This window comes from Phyllostomus discolor, chromosome 4, assembly GCF_004126475.2.
Source record: "Phyllostomus discolor isolate MPI-MPIP mPhyDis1 chromosome 4, mPhyDis1.pri.v3, whole genome shotgun sequence".
NCBI lineage: Eukaryota > Metazoa > Chordata > Mammalia > Chiroptera > Phyllostomidae > Phyllostomus > Phyllostomus discolor.
The window spans coordinates 112967828-112983520 of record NC_040906.2 but is presented as its reverse complement, the minus strand read 5'-3'; the positions used below and the strand labels follow the sequence as shown (position 1 = coordinate 112983520).

Here is a 15693-nt window from a genome sequence, read left to right as displayed (position 1 = left end):
ATCTTGAGTCTTTTCTTCCTGACCACCAAGTAATGAAGCCTTTAAAGTCTATTTCATGAATGCCTGGTTCTCTCTTTTCCTCAATCCCCGTTACTCCATCCCTGTTCATACTCCATCCTCCATTTTTTCACCCTTTTTATAATAGCATGATGTACATGCATTGTAATTCAACCCTTTGAGTTTTGATGAATGTATAAAGTTTTGATGAATGTCATGTAACCATAATTACAATCAAAGTATGAAAGAGTTCCATTACTCCCTGCCCACCCCCGCAAAACCTCTCCCATGCCTATTTGTAGTCAACCCCTTTCACTACACCCAACTCCTGGCAACCACTGATCTGTTTTCTGTCACAATGGTTTTGCTTTATCTAGAATGTCATATAAGTGGAATTATAATATATGTAACTTTGAATTCAGCAACTTTCACTTAGTATAATAAATCTGAGATTCAATTACGTTGTTGCAGGTATCAACAGTCCATTTCTTTTAGTTGTGTGGATGTTCCAGATTGTTTATCCATTCACCAGCTGAAGAGCAGTTACTTTGCTTCCAGTTTTGGGTGATTGTGAAGAAAACCACAATAATCATTTGTGTGTTTACATTTCATTTCACTTGGGTAAACACCTAAAAGCGGAAATGCTGGGTCTAATGGTAAGTATATGTGTTGCTCTGTATATAAGAAACTATGGAACTGTTTTTAAAAGTGACTGGGCCATCTTGCATTCTCTCCAGCCAAGTCTGAGGGAGTTCCAGATGCTAGCTGTTGGTATTGCCAGTTTTATTTTCTTATTTTTAGCTATTCTAAGAAATGTGTTGTAGTATCTTATTGTGGTTTTAATTTGCATTTCATTAATGATTCATTATATTAAGTATCTTTTCATGTACTTTTTACCATCTATATAGTGGGAAGTGTGTGTTCAAATGCTTGCTCACCTTCATTTTTAGAAAACAAATTGGATAGTTTGCTTTCGTATCTCCTATTGAATTTTAAGAGTTTTCAGGTGTTCTGGATGCAAACCCTTTATCAAATAAGTGTTTTGCAAAAATGTCCTCCCAGTTCATGGCTAGTATTTTCATGCTCTAACAGTTTCTTTCTAAAAAAAACATTTTTATTTTGAGGTAATTGGAAATTCACGTGCAGTTTTAAGAAATAATACAGAGAGATCTTGCATGCCCTTCCTCTAGGTCCTCTAATCATACCATTGTGCATATAACTATGGTACAAGGTCACAATCAGGGAGTGGACACTGATACAATTCATCCATCTTATTCAATCTTACTCAGCTTTCACCAGTTTTATGTGCATTGTACATGTGTCCTTTGTTCTGTGTAGTTCTGTGACCACTACCATGGTCAAGATACAGAGCAGTCCATCACAAGGATCCTTTTATAGCCACAGCCACCTCACCCCCTCCCTGCCTCCCTAACCCCTGGCAACCACTAATCTGCTCTCCATCTCTATAATTTTGTCATTTCAAGAATGTTATAAAAATGGAATCATACAGCATTTGAGTTTGGCTTCTTTCACTCAGCATAATTCTCTGAAAATTCACCCAAGTTATTATATGTATCAGTAGTTTCCTCATTTTTATTGCTGAATAGTATTCCACAGTTTATTCATTCTTTGGTTGAAGGACATCTGTGTTCCTTCTAGTTTGGAGCTGTTATGAATAAGGCTGCTCTGAACACTTATGCACAGGTTTTGTGTGAACACAAGTTTTCATTTTTGTGAGATAAATGTCCATGAGCATAACTGCTGTATCTTACTATAATTGAATCTTCAGTTTTGTAAAAAATTGCAAAACTGTTTTTTAGAGTTGCTGTACTATTAGTTGTGACACATTTTACATTATGCATTCACACCCTTAATGTGTAAATGATTCAGGTTCTCTATATCTTTGTCAATATCTGGTTTTGTCACTATTTTTTACTTTTGTCATTCTGATAGGTGTGTAGTGATATCTCATTGTGGTTTTAATGTGTATTTCCCTGGTAGATAATGATGTTGAACATCTTTTCATGTTTAAACAGTGTCTTTTGAAGTGCTTGTCATTTTATATATTTTTTCCAGTTTTATTGAGCTATAATTGACATATAAGTTTAAGGTGTATAATGTGATAATTTGATACATGTATATATTGTGAAGTGATTATCACTATTAGGTTACTTAACACCTCCATCACACATACTTTTTCTGTGTGTGACAAAAATGTTTAAAGATTCAGTCTCTCAGCAACTTTCAAGTATGTAATACATCATCATCATGTTGTAAATTAGATCCTCAGAATTCATTCCTCTTAGAAACGAGAGTTTGTACCATTTGAGCCCTACCTTCCCATTTCTCCCACCCAGTCCCTGGCAACCACCATTCTACTTTCTGTTCTGACTTCCACTTTTTCAGATTCCACGTGTAAGTGAGATCACACAGTATTTGTCTTTACTTGTATAACTTATTTCACTTAGCTTAATGCCTTCTAGTTTCATCTATGTTATTGCAAATGGCAGGATCTCCTTTTTTATGGCAGAATTACATTCCATTTTAAATTAAATGCATTTAACATTTTCTAATGTCTATTGGATGTCACTTTAGTATGAGCTCGATGGTTTTTACACAAAGAGAAAAGGTACTTTCTGTCTTGCAAGAATATGAATATCAGTCCCATTTATATTTCACATGCAGTACAGGAACCATGTTGTCAGTAGACACACTCAGTGTCATCTGTTCTAGCTATATATGGTTAACTCCATTACATATACATATATAACTCCATTGCCAATGTAGAACATAAAATATATAATATATATCACATTTTCTTTACCCATTCATCCATCAGTGGACACTACATTGGTCTATATCTTAGCTAATGCTGCAATAAATATGCAAATATCTCCTAGGCATCCTGATTTCAGTTCTTTCAGATATAGATCCAGGAGTGGGATTACTGAATACTATGGCAGTTCTATATTTAACTCTTTGAGAAACTTCCATATAGTTTTCCACAGTGGCTGCATCAACTTACATTCCCAGCAACCATGTGCAAGGGAGCTCCTTCTTTCCTGATGTGACTATTGAATGGGAAACAGCCCAGCCTTTCTCCAGTCTTGCCTGTCCCAGTACAGAGGTAGATGAGGTACCCTTCACAGAAGCCCTTGCTTACCTCAACATAAAAACAACTTCTTTTAACCCTCACCTGAGGATATATTTATTGCTTTTAGAGAGAGGGAGAGACAGAGAAACACCGACGTGAAACAGAAAAACATCAATCTGTCGCCTCCTGTATGCATTCTGACGAGGGACAGAACACTTAACCCAGGTGTACGCCGCAACCAGGGATCGGGCCCTCAACATTTTGGCATACAGATGAGATTCCAACCAATTGAGCCACTTGATCAAGGGCAACCCGGACATAACTCTAATTTCCTATTGCAAATCTGTATGCTTCATCAGATCCTAATCTCCAAGCGGCCAGAGACAGTTTTACTCAGTTCAGGATCCCAAACCAGCCCATTACTGTCACAGATTAAGTGCCATTTCTTCAATGAATGAATACTAAAAAACAGAATGGCCTCAGTGCTATAAAGAGGTGCTGGCACAGAGGAACAATGGATTAAGGAACAGGGAAAGGTATGATGATTGTCACCCCATTAAGCACCCTCCCGGCCAGCTCTGGGGCTAAGACCGTGGCCTCAGACCAGTTCACACACAAGGCCTCTACCACGCGCATGCGCAGCACTCTGCACTCCGCTGGCCTCAACCCACTCCTCAGTCCCTCCTTCGGGGCCGCCCCAATCTATCAGCAACCAATTAGTGAGAGGAGGAGGTCCTGGTTGGCGCATTGCTCCTTGGGTAGAGTCCCTAGTTACTGTTGCTAAGGGTGCCGCTCGCTGGAGGTGGTGGGAGTCTGAAGTTTTGGGAACCTGGGCCTGAGAGGTGAAGGGTCAGTACAAAGCCTGGGAAGAGATGGTGAAGCAGACGATCCAGATTTTCGCCAGGGTGAAGCCCACTGTCCGGAAGCATCCACAAGGGGTACGGGTCGGAGCGGGGAGGGTGTAGGAGCCTCAGGGCCTCCCGGCTGGGGGACGGCGGCACGCGAGGGGCTGGGCATGGCTTAGGGGTTTGGGCTTCCGGCGCCTGAAGCCTCCCGGATCCAGCACTCTCTGTCGGAGGAACCCCCTACAGCTGCGCAAACACCAGCGTACTGGTGTGAGGACTCGGACAGACACTCGGGCACTTCCACTTAGCACAGCTCTGTGGGTACAGACATACCCTGAACCTGGGCACGCCTGTTCACGCAGGGGCAGATGCGCGTGCTCTCCAGTGTCTGTACACTCACATAAATTGTGCCTCAACTACGCGCCCCTATTGCCCCTTTCTGGGAAACGTTCACGCATCTCTGCACACACATACACTTAAACTTATGTTTCCCACACTGGGCAAAAAGTGCAAGCAAGAGATGCACCTTCATATATATTTGAGATATTACAGATAATAGATTCAAATACAGATAAACAGAGCATATGCACTGTGGCTGTGCACATAGTGGGCCCTTAGAATGTGTTGACTATATTTTCATTTTGCAACAGAAACATGAGCGTTGACATAATACTAATTGCGCATGTAACTAGGTATTTAGGCATCCTAAACAAAGAATTTGCATGTACTCTTTATTCAGAAAACAGTAGCTGAGAGCACTTACTAGGTTCTTTCTCTAGTATGCTAAACTCAGAAGTGTACAAAGATTAAGACATTGCCCTTGCTCTGAGCAGAGATAACCTTGAATGCTTCTTAAATGTTTTAAAACAGTTTTCAGCCTTTGGAAAGGGGTATAGTCAATCTTACCACTTATGTGCTTTGTCTACATCTTCCTGGTTCATGAGAACTCTGCAAGGTTAGTGTTATTTTCCTCATTTTATAGATGAGGAAACTGAGTCTCAGATAGGGGGAGTAATGTGGCCAAGCCATCCACCTTGTGAGTGACAGAACCCTGATTATAATGTAGGATTTTTTTATTCCAAAGCCCTTAGATCTTCAGACAAAAAATTTTGCCTCCCCAAGTGAGGATTTAGGCAAGAGCAATCTGAGTCATATTAATCAGTGCCTGGAATGGGTATATTATTAATATTTTATCTTTATCCCATATCTGTACTTCTATATTATATACATATATAAATGTAACATCATAGCATGTCATAGTTTAGCATTTGCCTCATACAATTTATGTATTTAAAACAAGGAGAACATAGCATCTTTGTCATCACTCTTTTTTACTCATGGAATGCATTGGGAAGATGCATGAGAAGACTCCAAAGAAAATATTGGCTCTTTTTTAAAAAATAAAGCAGTGTAGAAAGGAGCCATGGGTATAATCCCAATTTCTCTCCTCTTACATTTCCTTAGAAGAACGTTTTTAAAAGTGCATCATATGTAAAAAGTACATGTAATGTCTCCTCCCCTCCCCCTCAGATTCTTGGTAAAAATGCTAAATTTATTGACAGAGACTCAGCAGTCAGAAGCAGGTGCCTGGATATGGTAATGTGAGAGGACAAAGGCAGGACTGGGGGTGGGCTGATGGAGAGTCTGATTAAATATTGAACTGTCTCTTTTCTTAAAATGCAATGTTTTATATTTTAATATGCCTTCTTTTGCATTTCTTTGGAGGGATTCTGTGGAGTACATTGTTGGTGCTCTAGGAAGTATTTTTAGGTGTCATACTGTATCTTTATAATGTCAGATTTCTTACTGAGATGGAACATTATGACACACACACACACACACACACACACACACACACACGAGAATGCAGATGAACAAATTCCTGCTCTCCCTTAGAAATCCCACTTCCGGCACCCTATCTTTTTGCCCTCAAAGGATTGTCTGATTGTTTCTCAAGCTGGAAATGCAACTTGTAGCTTTAAGTGGTATGAAGTTTTCTTTTGTTTCTTCTTCATTTTATGGCTCCACTACTTCATTAATCTAATTTCTTAAGGCACTATAAGTTAAATTATAGTAACATAGAGATGATAAATCAGAAAATATGTAAGATGAACCTTTGATAATGGCAGGGTTTTTCATTTGTACAGTGCTTTGTATATTTCAAAATATTTTCATATTCATCTTTTCATTAGATGTAATTATCTTCTTTTATTTTTAAGTATTTTTATTGATTATGCTATTACAGTTTTCCCAATTTTCCCCCTTTATCGCCTCTCTACCCTGCCCCCGCCGAGCCTTCCACATTCCCCCCACACTTAGCTCATGTCCATGGGTTGTACATATAGGTTCTTTGAGTCCTGTGTTTCCTATACCATTTTTATCTCTCCCTGTCTATTTTATGCCTACTAATTATGCTTCTTCTCTGTACCTTTTCCCCCCTGTTCCTCCCCGCCCCCCACCCTGCCACTGAACTCCCTCTGTGTGATGTCCATTTCTCTGATTCTGTTCTGTTCTGGTTGTTTGCTTAGTTTTTGTTTTTGTTGTTTTTCTTTTTTTTAGATTCATTTGTTGATAGTTGTGAGTTTGTTGTCATTTTACTGTTCATATTTTTTATCTTCTTTTTCTTAGATAAGTCCCTTTAATGTTTCATATAATAATGGCTTGGTGATGATGAACTCCTTTAACTTAACCTTATCTGGGAAGCACTTTATCTGCCCTTCCCATTCTAAAGGAAAGCTTTTCTGGATAGAGTAATCTTGGGTGTAGGTCCTTGCCTTTCATGATTGCGAATACTTCTTTCCAGCCCCTTCTTGCCTGCAAGGTCTCTTTTGAGAAATCAGCTGATATTCTAATGGAAGCTACTTTGTAGGTAACTGTCTCCTTTTCTCTTGCTGCTTTTAGGATTTTCTCTTTGTGTTTAATCTTGGGTATATGCCTTAATGATGTGCCTTGGTGTGTTCCTCTTTGGGTCCAACTTTTTGGGGACTCTCTGGGCTTCCTGGACTTCCTAGAAATCTATTTCTTTTACCAGATCAGGGAAGTTTTCCTTCATTATTTGCTCAAATAAGTTTTCAATTTGTTCTGTGAGCATTTCGATTACCAGGGCTTTACATTCTCCATCAGATAGGTTGGCAATCTCCTCATCGCTTAGTTCTGAGGTTTTGCTCTGTTCTTTCATTTGTGCCATATTTATTTATCTCTGAGCACCTCATAAATTGTAAGGGGAGGGGCCTTAGGTATTCACCAGGGCAAGGCAACCCTTCTGTGGGGGAGGGGCGAGAGAGGGAACAACGCAGCTTGCCTGCTCCTCTCTAGTGCACTTTTCAACTCTTGTGTCAGACTGGGAGAAACTCCCACCAGGGTAACCTCAGTCTTAGCCCACAGTCCCTCTGAGTCTCAGTTTTCCCCTTTGGCCAGCTGCTCCCTTGTAGCCTGCTGACCTCAGCAGCTAGCCCTGCCCCTCAGCCCCCTCGCTTGGATTTTCTGAGTCTGCCTGTGGGGTCTGCCTGACCAGTCTGGTTGATTTTTTCTTTAATTCCTTGGGTGTTGGAGTTCCATGCAGTTAGATTTTCTGGTGCTTTTGGTTATTTATTGATTTGAGATTGGTCATTACCCTTGTTTTGGTTGTTCCAGGAAGTGAAGTGTTTCTACCTATGCCTCCATCTTGGCCAGAACTTCCTTGAAAATGTCTTCAAGTCTTAAAAAAACTACTGTATTTCAAATACTTTGTGACTAAGGTTACAAAGACAATCTATTAGAGTAAACAAGTTTTCTGGTTATAAGGGACTTTTCCTAATGCCTCAAAGAATGGCTTAATGATAGTGGTGGATGTTGCTATTTCACTCTAGTAGATAGTCCTTTTTGTCTTCTAAGCACTGAGTGTTATGGGCTTTTACTGCCGTTTTTTATTGTTGTTTTCATTGTGTGGCAACCCTCCTGTGTATTTCATGTCTAACCCCCCCCCCCCCCCCACCGCTTTACTCACCTGTCTGGGCATTAACCCTTTGTTTTTCAATGTAGTGCCCTACAGGATACAATTTTTTAACGTCTCTTGAGAAAACCTAGCTAGAAATCCTTGGACCTGATGCCATGACTTTCTACAAATAATTTTATTTCACACAGATTCTTTACATTTTAAATGAGAGTGTTCAATAAAAGTCTGCTTAGGAAAATTATTCAAATTTTCTGGAGATTTGGGTAGGCTATCGCTTGTTTAAGAATATGAACCCCCCCCCGCCCCCAGTGAAACATCTAATGGATCTTAAACAGTAAGTATTGCCTGTTAGAAATAATTTTATTTCCTGGTGAAAGACAAGAAGTCTTTCTTAAAAACCTTTAAATCTAATGACTAACATTTTTTATGGTGCATTACAAAATGCTTCCATTTCCATGACATCATTTGATCCCCACAGCATTCTTGTGAGGGAGGCAATTCTGTTTTCCTCATTTTATGTATAAGGGACTAAGATTCTGAATGTGGTGGCTGGTCACACATCTGGTAAATTAAGATCATCATTGGACCCAGATCTTTGGACTCAAAATCTTATTCTTTTCTTTATTCCACATGATCTCTTTATATAGGCTTGACTGTTGATTTTTCTGGCCAATAAATAAAGGAGTACATAACCAAGAAGATAGTCACAAAATATTACGGTTGTAAGGGAGTTGGTTAAGAGCCTTCATGTTCATATCAGCCTAGAGAGGTTAAGTGATTTTTCCCCAGGTCATTTGCTAATTAGTGGCTGAGCTGAGAGTAGAACCTTGAAGATGACAACAAAGACATGAAATACTTGTGTCTTTTGAAACCACATATCTTTTGTCAACTGCCTGACTATGTCTCATGAAAACCTGGGCTTCTTTGAACATAAGTTGAGTTAGAGCATACTCTTGAGTTCCTTCAGAAGTCTCAGATGTAGTCCTTTTATCTTCTTGTCTAGCATTTTGTAAATGCTCAGAAATGCTTGTTGTTTGTAGTAAAATGTTAATTTCTAGAATATAATTCCAAAGCAATATTTAGAAAATATATTGCTTTCAGGGTTATTAGTTTCTTAACGACAGAGATATTCAAATATTCAAATTGAATATTAAATGTTCAAAGATGATCTGATAGAGCAGGGGTGTCAAACTCATTTTAACCGGGGGCCACATCAGCCTCTTGGTTGCCTTCAAAGGGCCGAATGTAATTTTAGGACCATGTAAATGTAACTACTCCTTAACAGTTAAGCGAGAGCTCAGCGCTGCTGCCAGGTAGAAACAAGGTGCCAGGCTGGATAAAACAAGGTGGAGGGCCAGATTTGGCCTGTGGGCCTTGTGTTGGCCACCTGTGTGACAGAGCATTCATTTAGTTTTTTTTTTTTTTACCTCTTTTACAGTTCCAGGTATTTGTTTGAGTCTGCACACAGTTCAAAGAGGAAAATTACCCAAATTATACTATATTTTGACTTTTTATCTTAAAAGTTTACTTTTTTATAAAATTACAATGCACATCATAATATGGTCATACTTCAAGCCAGAAATTTAGCATTTTATACTCATTTGTTATTTTCATATTTGCAGATTTATTCCATAGATGAAAGTGAAAAATCATTACCAAGCTTGGAAATTATCGTACCTCATGATTTGGCAGATGGGTTTGTGAATAATAAGCGAGAAAGCTACAAATTTAAGTAAGTTTATCTTCCTCCTTCTTTATTTCTGTTTTACTGTTGAACTAACTCCTACTGCACTCATATATACTGCGAAGTCCTTAGCTCCATTTTTTGGGAAGAATGTAGCGCAGCTCTCCATTTCACCTGGCAGGTAGATAATTCAAGTTCCCTTTCACTGCTGTGCCCAAAGTTGCAAAGAGGGTATATTTCTGTATCCACTATGATATCCCAAGATCCCGGCTTTTCTTTTTTTTTTTAAATTGTTGTTCAAGTACAGCTGTCTCCATTTGTCACCCCACCACAGCCCCCTGTTCCATCCATCCCTGCCTCCCATCCTCACACCTACCCCCTTTGGCTTTGTCCATGTTGCTTTATACATGTTGCTTGATGGACCTTCCCCTATTTTCCCCTATTATCCTTCTCCCTCCTCCTCTCTGGTAACTGTCAGTCTGTTCTTTATTTCAATGTCTCCAGTTATATTTTGCTTGCTTGTTTGTTTTGTTGATTTGGTTCCACTTATACATCAGTGTTATTCTTTTCCTAATTGGCCCACTACAGTTTAGCAAGTTCAATGTGTGACCAAATTTTATTAAAAATAGGAACTTAAGGCACAGTCTGTATCCTGTATAGGCGAGCCTTCTTTATAACATAATTAGTGTAGAGACCTCAATGCACATATGAATACTCTATAACTGTACTCCAATGTAGCAACCACCAGCCACATGTAGCTCTTAAGCACTTGAAATGTAGCTAGTCCAAATTGAGAGGTTCTGTAAGTATAAAATATATCAAGGATTTATGAAAGCTTAGTATGAAAAAAATGTAAAATATCTCGAGAATATTTTCATATTCTACATTAAAATGATAAAATTTTTAATATATTATGTTAACACAATTAATTTCACCTGTTTCTTTTTACTTGTTTAAAAAATGTGGCTACTAGGAAGTTTTATTTAAATAACATATACACTCACGCTTCTGGATCGCATTACATTTCCTTTGGACAGTGCTGACCTGTGTGGTTCAGGAGCACAGCGCCCAGCGGCCACCCTGGACTCTCATCAGGCCTGCAGACCAGACACTCTGCCAGCAGCCAGGCCTTGACTTGTGCGATGATGGCTGTTTCATTCGGTCTTTGTTCTCCAGTTTCAGATTATGTGATTGCCTTTAATCCTTACTGTTGATTTTTGGAGAAGTTTGAGCCCAAGTTAAATCCATATTTGATCTGCGGCTCATACTTACGTGGTGATTTCTGGGTTCTGCTGAAGGAATCCCAACTGCTTTCTTGCATTTCTGTCTAGGCTGTGTGACGTAGTTCTTATTTTGAAACTATTTCTGCCCTTGCCCTTTGGATAAAACTGCCCTGGATATTTATTTTTTATGATTTTCTCTCTCTCTCTCATATTTATTTGCTCTTATTTGATTGTCTCATAAAGTTCTCTTTGGTCTTCAGAACTCTACCCTTTGTCTCTCCTCCCACCTCACCCCATCTTCTCGTGTCCCCTTTTACACTAAGTACAAGCCGGATTGGAGCACTTGCTCACACAGTGAGGTGGTCCTCACCTTGTCTTTTTGGCTCCCCATTGCCTTTTGTTTTGTCTTTTAAGGAGCAGCCTTATAATAAATGACTTAGCTTTTCTGAAGGGGGCATTCTCCCACTGATGTAAGTGTACTACAGACCTTAGTATCTGTACGACTTCATGACAGCTGGCCTGGAACATACTCTGTAAGCCACATTTTGCTAAAACATTTTCTTCAGCACAATTCTGTTTGATTATTAAGAAAAAAATTGACCTTGTCTGTGTGTATGGACCCTTTCCAAAGTATTCTGTATGTCACATAGATACAGAGTGCATTTAAGTATAAGCTTATTGGGAAAGTGCTGTTTGCTTATTTCTAAATTTCTTAATCATTCTTTCTAATCTCTGAATTAGAAACATTGGTTTGGTATTTTAAATAAGGAAATTAATAAAATATTTAACATACATACATATGTTAATATTTAAGCATTTTAAGGCTGTTTTCTCCCCCCAAAATTTGTGTAATCAATAAATATTTATTGACCATTCACCATGTGCCACTTTAATGGCTTGGAATACAGCAGGGGGTGCAGCAAAGCCCTGCTCTTACACTGCTTACATTTAGTGGGAGGAGATGCACAAGCAGGTCAATAAGTAAAATGTGTGTCAGAAAGTGTTAACTGCTGTGGAGCAAAATAAGGCAGGGAAGGGGACCAAGGTGTGCTGGGTGAAGGGCAGCAAAGGGGAGGGAAGCTGCAGTATTTCACAGGACAGGCAGGGAAGGTGTACAAGAGAGTGACATCTGAACAAAACTTGAAGGAGGTAAGGAAGCCAGACAAATATGTGAGGGATGGGAATTCCAGGCTGAGAATATAGCAAGAGCTAAGTGCCTGAGATGGGACAATGCCTGGCTTGTCTGGAGATAGGAGATCTGTGTGGCTTGAGGCGAGTAAGCAAGGGGGAGAGGGAAAGAAGGTTAAAGGGGCAGCAGAGTAGCTGGATCATATGGAGCTTTTTCCCAAAGTGCTCTGGAAGGCAATAGAGGATTTTTATCAGAAGAATGAAATAATCTCACTTATGTTTGAGCAGGATCACTCTTGCTAACATGTAGCAAATAGACTGTAAGGGAGTAAAAAAGACCAAACAAGATATTCTGATGGCTTGGGTTGGGGTAGTAGCGAGTGGAAATGTTGAAAAATAGTTGGATTCTGCATGTATTTTAAAGGTCAGAGATGACAGAGTTTGCTGATGGGTTGGATATAGTGTGTAATGGAAAGAGAGGAGTCAAGGATGCCCTAAGGGCTTTGGACTGAACTTTTAGAAGGATGGAGTTGTCATTTACTGGGATGAGAAAGACCGGGTTGAACAGTTTTGGGGTGGGAAGAGATCAGCCTATGTTGGATTTGAAATGGAGTTTAGAAAAAGCTTACACAACCTCCAGATAAATGAAAGGACCTTCTAGGAAACAGGAAACCTAAGTCATGTCTCAAGGTGCATTATTGGTTTGCTCCAGGGCCATAAGTAAATTGCTTTATCTTCCGGGAATAAAACAACTTTTTCCTCTGTAAAAGATTAGACCCAACTTGTGAAACCCTATGATTTTATATTTCTCTTCAAAGATGTTCAGAAAATAGCGGACCAAATGCCTTTAATGCCTTTCCAGATTACTATGCAACTATTACTATATAAAATTAAATATTTGGGGATAATGATATTTGATATCTAATGCTATTGTATGGTTTATTGAAACCCTTGTCAATACTTTGGTTTACATGGTGATAGATGTAATTCTTATTGCTTAAGGAAGTGGGGCTGAGAATGGCTATTGATTCACTCAGCCATCATCAACCTGGTAAAGAATCAAAGCAGCCTTATTGTCATCCTCAACAACACACTGGGTCTGCGTTCAGATATCACAGTAATCAGGGCTCTGAGGAGCACTTGAGCAGCCACGTCCCCTGTGTTATGTCCATGTTCATGTCTGAAGCTCCAGTGCACTTACAGGGTTTGGGGAATGTTTGGGTGAATGTTGTGAATGTTGTTGTCTAAGACACAGTCTTGGCTGCTAAACGACCAGGTAGCCAGAGTGCCTTACAATCTACCTTTATATACGGTTTCATTATTTGCTTCTTCAAAAGGGAGATTGATAAGCCAAAGGGATCTTTTGAAGTTAACTTTGATTAAAGGCAATGAATGCTAATCTATTGTATATTTCTAGCCCAGCTCCAGATATCCTTCCAAACATCTCAGTAGTGAAAACAGCCCTACATTTCGTGTAGTCCCTACATTAATCAGAGATGCACCCAATTCACTTGTGTTAGGCAGGCACATGAACCGAAAGTTCCCAAGTCACTCTGAAAGCTGCTCGTGTTCGTTTTAAATGTTTTGCTTTAAAGCATTCCCCTCCCTCTCCAAGTTTTTATTTTGAAGACTGTTCAGTATGCCATAAATGTGGAAAATAATGCAATCAACTCTCCTATACTCTATGTGGGAGATTCACCAATATTTAACATTTCACCCTAGATACTACATTCTCTCTCTCTCTCCCCTCCACTATTATGTTTTTTGAAGGAAATGCTTGTGAGTAGCAACTTACCACATTGTAAAAGAATAGGCCGTGTGTCCCCAAGCATTCCACTGTGCTTAAAGATCCTGCACTAAGCTAGTCAGAGTACCACTGCACGGAAGAATGAACTTGATACCATCCCACCTCCCCAGGCCCCTAGCCTTGCCAATCTGATAAAGAGTTCTCTTTGCAGGACAGATCTATTTTAATTTGCTTTTTGACTTTTGACTCATGATCAACAAAGCGAAATACACTTCTCTGAAAATTAAGTGTCTAATACTAGGATGTAGTACCTAATTAATGGAAAATAAACTTTAGTTCAGAATTTTAAAACCAAGTTCAATGATCATACATTTCACAGCTGCGTTCTTTTCTTACAGGTCAGACATCAGAAGTTCTTTGGCTGTTTACATCCTGTTCTTGGATTTCCATTTCATGCACTTATCTAGATTTGAATTTGATGCCAATTGCAGACACTGTCCCTCTTGAGAGCTAAAAAACACACAGTTTATTATTTGTTTCAAAGCTGCTGCAGTTTTTCAGAGGGATTTATTGTGCAGATCTTGTCAAAGCAATAGTGTTTGCCCACCATTTGTGTATAGGGGTACAAGAGCACAGTGTGGTTGGGACTACAGGACAAACATTGTGTTAGGTTAGGTAAGCCCAGTGATGTAAATATGGGGTGATTTACAAAGCTGTCAGGAAAAAATGTTAATCCAATAGTGTTTGAAGGCTCAGCTTTAAAATAATTACTGTTTCTACATTTGCAGTTTTCAAAGGATTTTTGATCAAGATGCAAACCAAGAGACCCTTTTTGAAAACATTGCCAAACCAGTTGCTGAGAGGTAGGATTTCCTATATTTTGTTTAGTGGGTTAGTGGTTTTTCTTCTTGTCTTCAGTTCTCAGATAATTATGGTGATGAGCATATCAATTATATACTCAGGATACAGGATGTGTAATGATGATCACAGTAATACCTTTTATTCATCTGGCTATTTGTTTTAGATTTAGATTCTGAGCCTTAAGACAAGCCAATGTGATAGACAGAATAGCTATTGTTACTCCTGTTTTGAAAGATACATAAATCTGTTCAGCTTTGATGGCTAGTGCTGGCAGAATCCCAGGTGGTTTTCTGGCTGTTAAGCCCGTGGTCATTCCTCAGTACAGTATTTCAAACATAGGGTTGGATGGATGTACAACTAGGTATGGGTGGCACCTGGGAGGCCTAATAACGGTTGATCCAGCTCCATCTCAATGTAATAACTATATTTCAAATCTTAGCCCTTAGCTCCTCAGACCCTTTTGTTTCTGTGTATCCAGAAAGTTTCGGTCTGATGACTATGAGAACTAAAGTCACATGATAATACTGAATAAAGCAGGACGCCATTTTATTCCTATGTATCAGCGGAGCCTCCTTGGGACTAGACTCAAGTCCTTTGATATGTACACTTTCCTCTCTCTTGTAGGGAACCTGCTACTTAATAAGATTGCTTTCCAATCCTGAAATCATTTGGGTGACTTCTGTGACCTAATAATCCCCAGATATAGCTATCTTGATGATTAAAATGAAAACTATACCTGCTAAATAAACTCACTTTTCAAGTCCATTAATCAGTAAACCCTTTCCCAGGAGCATTGTTGGAAGCACATTGCCACATTTTTGTCTCACAAATTCCTGTTTTATAAATCCTATTCATACCAAGCCCTTCTCTTTTGTTTCTGGCCTTATTATTGCGATATAATTGGCATATAACATTGTATAAGTTGAAGGTGTACAACATTTTGACTCGATATGTTTATAAATTGCAAAATGGTTATCACCATAATATTAGCTGCCACCTCCATCTCATCGTATCATTACCAGTTCTGTGGCAAGGACATTTAAGATCTGCTCTCTTGACAACGTTCAAGTCTGTGGTACAATAGTATTAGCTATAACCACCATGCTATACATTAGATCCCCAGACTTTTGAATTAAGCCCTTCTCCTTTAATGTGTCTTTCTTCACAGTGGGTAAAATGC

At 39.2% G+C, this 15693-nt stretch overlaps 1 protein-coding gene across 3 annotated transcripts in view; it reads left to right on the top strand.

Annotated features, from left to right (window-relative positions):
• The first annotated feature begins 3868 nt into the window (after positions 1-3868).
• Positions 3869-15693, top strand: part of KIF6 (kinesin family member 6) — a 413362-nt gene continuing 401537 nt past the window's right edge. For 2 of the 3 annotated variants that reach the window (XM_036024068.1, XM_036024066.1), the window contains exons 1-3: positions 3869-4029; positions 9493-9602; positions 14441-14515. In XM_036024068.1, the coding sequence (XP_035879961.1) occupies positions 3964-4029; positions 9493-9602; positions 14441-14515 (251 nt within the window). In that variant the 5' untranslated portion in view covers positions 3869-3963. The remainder of the gene's footprint in view (positions 4030-9492; positions 9603-14440; positions 14516-15693) is intronic. The other variant, XM_036024067.1, reaches the window with a different exon arrangement.